Source organism: Bison bison, unplaced genomic scaffold, assembly GCF_000754665.1.
Source record: "Bison bison bison isolate TAMUID 2011002044 unplaced genomic scaffold, Bison_UMD1.0 scf7180017864122, whole genome shotgun sequence".
Lineage (NCBI taxonomy): Eukaryota > Metazoa > Chordata > Mammalia > Artiodactyla > Bovidae > Bison > Bison bison.
The window spans coordinates 322,413-330,923 of NW_011494694.1; the positions used below are offsets into that span (position 1 = coordinate 322,413).

An 8,511-nucleotide genomic window follows, 5' to 3' on the forward strand; every position below is an offset into this window, starting at 1 on the left:
CAGGCCGTGGTTCCCCGGCCCCCTCCCCACACGCCTGCTCTGTTATCAGCCACAGGGGTGGGGTGGGCTGGCCTGGCAGGACTTGCTGGGAGCAAGTCAGAGTTAGCTAATTTCCTTCTTCTTTTCTGCATTTTCATAAGCCACCTGTTTAATAATTTACTCTTGGCCCTTTCTGGGAATTAATATCCTGCGCAGGAATCAGTGATTTCTAGAATGGCCCCGCCCGCTTTGGTGGAGACCCAGCTCACACTTGCCCAGTTTTTCTTTTCTATGTTTTCGTCATGACTATTCCACCACTTTTCATCTGCATTTACTTCCCATAAATCGCCTCTCTTTAATGACGTGGAAAGCGGATGATTCAGAAGGGAGGAAATTACCTGCCAAGGTGACTTTGGTGCGGGGCGGGGCTCAGAGGACACCTCACCGATCCCCTCTGGCCTGAGGCCAGGCCCCTTCGCTGTCTGTCTGTCTGACACCCGTGGGGGAATGTCTTCCGTCGGTCAGAATTCAAGCCCAGCTTGACGGGGATTCTAGAATCCACGGTCAAAGTTACTTGGTCACATACTGATGTTGTTTCAACAACTCATACTCTGGTTTTTCTCTCTCCCATTGGATCAGTTTTGAAGTCCTTTCTGGCAGAGCACACACCTGCCCATGATACCAGGCTCTCCCCCAAATTTCTCAGGTTATTTGTAAAAAAAATACGCTTCATAGGAGTTATGCTAGAAATCAAATGTTAGTGCTATCTGTAGAGCATTCAGGACCAGACTTTATGTCCTTAAGGGAACGGCGTTAAAATCCACATAGAATTCTAGAAAAAGTGACCTTCCTGATAAGAGGGAAAAGATGTTTATTTCTAAATGAGGCATAAATAATATGTTACATCTGGGTGCCCTTTAAGGCAGTAATCACAAAATGGTTTAGAAAATACGCCTGTCCGGTCTGGACATGGTTAGAAGCAGACAAGCCCAGACATGTTTCCCAGCTCCCGCCTGGGTGTTTCCTGTACACACAGCACTCAGCACAGGTCTCCAGACCTTGACTCTTTTTTTTTTTTTGTCCTTTAAGTTCTTGGGAAAGAGGAAAACAAAATATCTCAAGCAAGTTCAGGTCAAAGTGTTACTATGAGTGGCTAAAATCTAAAATGTGGGACTCTTGGTTCCTTTTTCAATGGATGGTTGAGATTTTTGCTGTTCAAGACCTCCCTGGTGTTAATTGAAACATCACGGTACTATCAGGGAGAGGCCTGAGGTTTTAAGGCCATTCCCGAGGAGGAAGTTAGCTGTGTGCTTTGAGTGCATTTGCTCTAAGGACTTTGACAGCGAAAATCCCCACAAAATGAAATGTTACAGAGAGATTTGCTTCTAAGCCTTCAGCTGCAGTGTCAGGGCGGTGACGACGCAGGAAGGTGAATTCTGGCCGGCTGGTGCCTTTGCTGGGCAGGGGAGAGCTGCGTGCTTGGGGCTGCTGGTTCCTGGGGGGTGGGGGAAGCAGGGCCCTGGGGGGGATCCTCCAGGTATGCTGAGGGGGCTCCGGGGGGCTGACTGACGTCATGCTCCTCTGAGCGGAGGCCGGGACTCAGAGGGATGACCTGGAGACCCTGGAGGAGCACAGCACAATCGTTTGTGATGTGCACTCGGAAGGGCCTGGGAGCAGGGCCACGGGGTCAGCGGTCACCTACCTCCTGGGCATCTCCCCGAGGCCCTGGCCTCGCCCCCAGCCGGCACTCCCACCCCAGGTGTTGAGGGTGACCTTCTCTTTAGCTGCGTGAACGCTGGTGTGCTCAGGCACCAAAACAAAGTCACAGAGGATGGCGCTCGGTGAGTCCTGCTGACCCGTGGGAGTGGCATTAGCTTGGCTGCAGGACTGAGCCACATTCGGGGGGCCGGGGACACTGGATGGCTCGGTGCCGTCCTGCCTGCCGGACGGGAGGTGCTGTGTGTTAATGGAAAAGTCAAGTGCAGTGAAAGTCGCTCAGTCGTGTCCGACTCTTTGGGACCCAACGGACTATACAGTCCACAGAATTCTCCAGGCCAGAAGACTGGAGTGGGTAGCCTTTCCCTTCTTTAGGGGATCTTCCCAACCCAGGGATCGAACCCAGGTCTCCCTCATTGCAGGCGGATTCTTTACCAGCTGAGCCACCAGGGAAGCCTGTTAACAGAATGGGGGTGTTTTATTCTTCCTTCAGTGACCAGTGACCGTCAGGTTCTTTCTTGGTCGATAAGTCAGTAGAGGTGGAGAGAGCATCTGTGCAGCATCAGTCCTCAGGACTTGGCGAGCGCCTTGAACTTCAGCTTCGTCTTCCCAGTGGGCATCGGTCTGCAGGCACCACCCAGATGAGCGCGGTCTTCTTGGGGAAGACACAGGTGCTGCCCTGCAACCCGAGACACCCCTTTCCCTCTTTCCTCCCTGGTGGCTCAGCTGGTAAAGAGTCTGCCTACAATGCAGGAGACCTGGGTTCAGTCCCTGGGTCAGGAAGATCCCCTGGAGAAGGAATTGGCAACCCACTCTAGTACTCTTTCCTGGAGAATCCCATGGACAGAGGCGCCTGGGGGCTACCCGGTCCATGGGGTCGCAAAGAGTTGGACATGACTGAGTGACTAACACTTTCCACTTTTTCCCTGTCATAAATGAAGCAATTTCCCTACAGAAGAAGCTGTGCCCCTTTCTGTAGCTAAAGGGGTCCTGGGATTCCAGCGGGACTCAGAGGTCATCTCCACTCATGGGGGGAGGACCATGCCCTCAGGGTCCTCTCTCTCTGACATATTCAAGGAATGCTGGTGGTTTAGTTGCTAAGTCTGTCTGACTCTTGTGACCCCATGGACTGTAGCCCGCCAGGCTCCTCTGTCCATGGGATTCTCCAGACAAGAATACTGGAGTGGGTAGCCATTTCCTTCTCCATATTCAAGGAGTAGTTACCTTAAAATTCTTTGTGTTCTGACTGCACACATACAAGCTTTGTGAACTGACCCCAAAAGAATCCATTTGGGGTATATCCATTGCTTGTTTTCACAAACAGAAACATGATTATTTTTACAAAAATGGAAAAGAATCCTTGAAGATGTGAAGACTGAAGGGTTTCTTTAACCACTGGAATAAAAAAAAATGAGAAACAATTGTCTTGCAGCCCAGACGACCTTCCTCTGCTTTCTCTAGGTGTCCTGCGTTGGGTACATGGAGATACTCGTCACAAAGTTTACAACTCTGAGAAACTGAGTTTTCCATCCATCTCTGAGAGGCACCACTGTCCTGTGGATTACTACTGTTGCGATTTGATTTGCCCGAGGCTTTAACGTCACCCTTGACTAGAAACCCGGCTCTCATACTTCCAGCTGGGCAACCTTAGGATAACATCTCACTTGATAGTTTTTTAAGAAATGGAAGAAATAATGTACGGAGACTGAGTGCCTGAGCCCTCTGCGCGTGCGATTACTGTGGCGGTTTCAGATGCGCTTTGCAGTCAGCCCGGCCTGCTAGTTCTCAGAATGTAGCCAAGGCCCAAACCGTAGTAGTGGATGAAGCATCAGAAGGTGGATGGATTGGAAAGGGTGTCTCGGAGAAGCACAGAAATCAGTCCAGGAAAGCCCCTCCTTTCCAGCTTCCGCGTCTCCCATGGCTGGTGCTGGCAGGGCAGCCTCGCCCCTGACAGGTGGGCAGTGCATCTCCAGGACAGGAAGCTCTCTGATGAGCATTGGGAGTGATTCCTGTCAGGGCTTTAACTTCAAGATCAAGGACTTTTTTCCCTACTGGGAAAGCTTCTGAACTGGAAGAAAGTCTTATCTGGCTGCTTCTTCTGAAATATAATCTCTGGGATGGAGATGAACCATCAGCTCTGGCAAGAATATAAGGGGGAGCAGAGTAATAAGAAGGAGAAGGAGAAAAGAAATCCCCATTTCACAGACTACTTCTGCCTGTGGACAGCCCTTCAGGCCACAGAAGTGTAGACACTCACACATTCAGAGGGTCGTTTGGTTCTGTGGTCCCCACCTTCCTCCCTGTCCAGAATTTTGCCCAAATTGTTAAGAAGGAGGATGGATTTCATGGAGATATTGGTAAGACCACACAACACAAGTCCATGGAGAAAAGACACAATTTAAGGCTCACAAACAGAATCATTGGTACAAATAAGCAAGCAAATTATGCAGAGCGCCGTGATGTCACAGCTCGTAACTCCAATCCTGAAAATCCATAACCTACCCAATTCGTGGTAACTTGAGAGGAGGACGAATCCAGAGGAGCCCCTTGATATGCATTTCTGTCGTTCTTCTCTTGCAGGAAGAGGGCATTGTGAAGGAGATTGACATCAGTCACCATGTCAAAGCGGGCTTTGAGAAGGCCGACCCTTCCCAGTTTGAACTGTTGAAGGTTTTGGGACAAGGCTCCTATGGAAAGGTAAGTTGAGTCCATGCTTCCCTCCAAGTGGGCCTCATTCCGCTGCAGCTGGTCCCCCACGTCAGGGCGAAGGAGAGATGGCAGAGGTGCCCCCTGAGCCCAGGGGAAGTGTGGGCCCAAACTAATGGAGTGAGGTAGTGCCCACTTGGCAGGCCCCATGGCAACAGGGGCCATGGCCTTACTGCGTGGCCGGAAGCCTGAGACAGTGGAGCCGGGCTTGGGAACGCTGCACACACCTCCCCACTTGTAGCTTCCATGAGCCTTTAGTATATCTCCGTGCTGCGGAGGGTCCTTGAACTTGAGCCATACATCTTTGGGAAGTACGCACTCCACGGGTATTTTTCAAAAAGAAAGAAAAATAAGAGAACAGGGAAGAAAGCAGTGGAGAAGGTGGTGCCCTTTGGGACCCACTCCCGTAACTGTCACCCAGGGCGGCAGGAAGACGGGGCCTGCAGCCTGGGTCCCCTCCCACCCTCCTTGTAAACGGTGTGGTTATTCTGCTTCTCCAAGCCTCGATTTCCCCACCTGTAAAATGGACATAATAGGAACTACTTTCTATAATTCTTCTGTGGATTAAATAGCACATGACTCCCATCTAGCAATTGGCTGTGATGAATCTGTGCACTAGAATTGTTCATTTCAGGACATCCCTGGGGATCCAATGGTTAAGAATCCACCTTCCAACGCAGGGGACACAGGCTCGATCTCTGCGCAGGGGACTAAGGTCCCACAGGCCTCAGAGCAACTAAGCCTGCCTGTCTCAATGACTGAGCCCTCACTCTAAAGCCTGTGCTCTGCAGCGGGAGAGGCCCCTGCCCCACAACTAGAGCAAATCCAAGTGCCAAAGGCCCAGTGCAGCCAAGAAGAAGAATTGTTCATTTCTTTTCTTTTTCACCTTCAAATTAAAACAAATACTGATTCCTCTCAGGAAATAAGAAATAGTTGTCTGTTCACATAGGACTACAGCCATATGCAGCAGGATATCAGCAGATCTCTCACGAGACTGGGCAAGTTGTTCCAGGGCCGGGCTAATTTCTCTGCATCCTTGGTGTATCTGTTAGAAATTACACAGACTTACGGTTTCTAGAACGTGAGGCCCTGAGATAAACCAGGAGGCCAGCCTTTCCCAGAGTTTAAGCAGGACAGGGTCCTGGCTTTTTGAAGTCACTGTTTCTTCCTGTATGGTATGTGGATATTCATCAGATTTCCCCTTTTTTCCTAGGACTTGGTGCCAAGATGAAATCTGGCCCATGTTGATTTCATGTAGGATTAATAGTATGTTGATGTTGTTCTAGATAATCTCTTGCAGACCACGGAAATTTGCTTGTTTGTGAAATCTCCCTTTTGGCATTCTTAAAAGGTAGAATATTTTTATTTTTCTTTTCCACATGGCAATGTGGTAGCAACATGTATTTGTATTAATACTAGTATATCTACAAACATGTTCGCTTGAACCATATGAAATTACCAGTATTCAAAATGCGGTAACCTTCAAAAATGGCAATTTCAAATGGTTTTTAGGCATTTAGTGAAGTAAGAATGTGAAGATTTCAGTCTCTCGGGGTCAAAAGTTACCAACATATGGAGGCAGACCTGCTTGTGTGGTTGTGGTTTGTCTTCCCATTAATTAGAAAGGTTGGGAAAGGGGTGTGTGTGTGTGAGAGTGTGAGTGTGTGTGAGAGTGTGTGAGAGTGTGTGTGTGAGTCAGTTGCTTCAGTCACGTCCAGCTCTTTGCAACACCATGGTGTGTGGCCCGCCAGGCTCCTCTGTCCATGGGATTCTCCAGGCAAGGATACTGGAGAGGGTTGCCATTCCCTTCTCCAGGGGATCTTCCCGACCCAGGGATCGAACCCAGGTCTCCTGAATTGCAGGCAGACTTTACGGTCTGAGCCACCAGGGGGCAGGGGAGTAAAGAACAATGACAGGGAAATGGACAGGCACCGAGCCCGCCGCTCCCACCACACACGCCGCCCACCACTTGCTTCCCAAGGATGCGCAGTGTCAGCTGCATCAGCTCCATCCTCTCTCCTCGGTGATGGAGACCTGGACGCCCTCGCAGGCAAGCCCAGGGCTGCTGGGCAGGTGGTGGTTGACTGTCTGGGCTGTTGTGTGACCCTGACTTCACTGAGCACCCCTCTGCCAATTCTCAAGGTGTCTAGAAGCAGAAGAGATGGAAGATGCTTTCTGAGGTCAAGGAAAATGGATCTGAGCCCGTCCTTTCAATACTCGACTAAACAAAAGCTACGTTGACAATGCCTTCCTCAGAAAAAACACCTTTTCCAATTTCCTGCAAATTTTTATTTTAAAAACATTCTTTGGGAAACAAGTAAAATCCTGGTATTAGGCAGAATCCCCTTGGAATGATAATCTGCGTCACACTGAACTCTTTTCCTTCCCAGCTATGATTATGTTGTTGCTATTGTTCAGCCACTAAGTTGTGTTCAACTCGGCAACCCCATGGACTGCAGCCCTCCAGGCTTCCTTGTCCTTCACTGTCTCCCAGAGTTTGTTCAGACTCGTGTCCATTGAGTCGGTGATGCCATCCAACCATCTCATCCTCTGTCATTCCCTTCTCCTGCCTTCAATCTTCCCCAGCAACAGGGTCTTTTTCAGTGAGTCAGTTCTTTGTATCAGGTGGCCAAAGTATGAGAGCTCCATCTTTAGCATCAGTCCTTCCAGTGAATATTCAGGGTTATTTCCTTTAGTATTGATTGGTTTGATCTCTTTGCAGTGAAAGGGATTCTCAAGAGTCTTCTCCAGCACCACGGTTTGAAAGCAATCAGTTCTTTGGTGCTTAGTCTTCTCTATGGTTCAGGTCTCACATCCATACATGACCACTGGAGAAACCACAGCCTTGACTATACGGACCTTTGTCAGCAAAGTGATGTCTCTGCTTTTTAACACGCAAATCTGTCTGGATTTGTCAGAGCTTTCCTACCAAGGAGTAAGCGTCTTTGAATTTCATGGCTGCAGTCACTGTCCACAGTGATTTTGGAGCCCAAGTAAATAAAGTCTGTCGCTGTTTCCATTGTTTCCCCATCTATTTGCCATGACGTGATGGGACCAGATGCCATGATCTTACTTTTTTGAATGCTGAGTTTCAAGCCAGCTTTTTCACTCTCCTCTTTCACCCTTGAGAGGCTCTTTAGTTCCTCTTGGCTTTCTGCCATTAGAGTTGACATCATCTGTATATCTGAGGTCTGTATATCATCTGTATATCATTGGTATTTCTCCCAGCAGTCTTGATTCCAGCTTGTGCTTCATCCAGCCCAGTATTTCGCATGATGTACTCTGTGCATAAGTTAAATCAGCAGGGTGGCAATATGCAGCCTTGTTGTTCTCCTTCACAGCCTTGTCATGGCAGAGGGGCTTGCGTAACTCAGTGAAGCTATTAGCTATGCTATGGAGGACCACTGGAGACAGAGGACTCATAGTGCAGAGTTCCGACAAAGCGTGGTCCCCTGGAGGAGGGAATGGCAAACCACTCTAGTGTTCTTGCCGTGAGAACCCCATGAACAGTATGAAAAAAAGCCATGATTATACGAAACATAAACAAGTAAAGCGTAGAAGATTAATATCTTCTGATATTAATAAATAAAGAGATAAATGGATTAAAAGTAAAGCAAGTAAATGGAGAGAAATAAAAGGAAGAGGCAGTGGCATCTCCTGCTGCTGCTGCTGCTGCTAAGTCGCTTCAGTCGTGTCCGACTCTGTGCGACCCCATAGACGGCAGCCCATCAGGCCCTACCGTCCCTGGGATTCTCCAGGCAAGAACACTGGAGTGGGTTGCCATTTCCTTCTCCAATGCATGAAAGTGAAAAGTGAAAGTGAAGTCGCTCAGTCGTGTCTGACTCTTAGCGACCCCATGGACTGTAGCCTACCAAGCTCCTCCGTCCATGGGATTTTCCAGGCAAGAGTACTGGAGTGGGGTGCCATTGCCTTCTCTGAGTGGCATCTCCTACAGATGCTTAACCTTCATCCGCTACAGATTCCCCAGCTCAGCCAGTGGCTGTGCGTCTGCCTCAGTGGGAGGTGGCTGTGTCTCCATGTGGCTCGAGGAAGGGCTTTGCAGAGTCGAGGCTGAGCTGCTGGGGAGGGGGTCTAAAAATAAAAGGAGGG

The 8,511-nt window shown here is 49.3% G+C and overlaps 1 protein-coding gene across 1 annotated transcript in view; it reads left to right on the forward strand.

Annotated features, from left to right (window-relative positions):
• Positions 1–8,511, forward strand: part of LOC104988305 (ribosomal protein S6 kinase alpha-2-like) — a 152,770-nt gene that overhangs the window by 62,936 nt on the left and 81,323 nt on the right. The window contains exon 2 of the mRNA XM_010839590.1: positions 4,276–4,392. Coding sequence (XP_010837892.1) covers positions 4,276–4,392 — 117 coding nt within the window. The remainder of the gene's footprint in view (positions 1–4,275; positions 4,393–8,511) is intronic.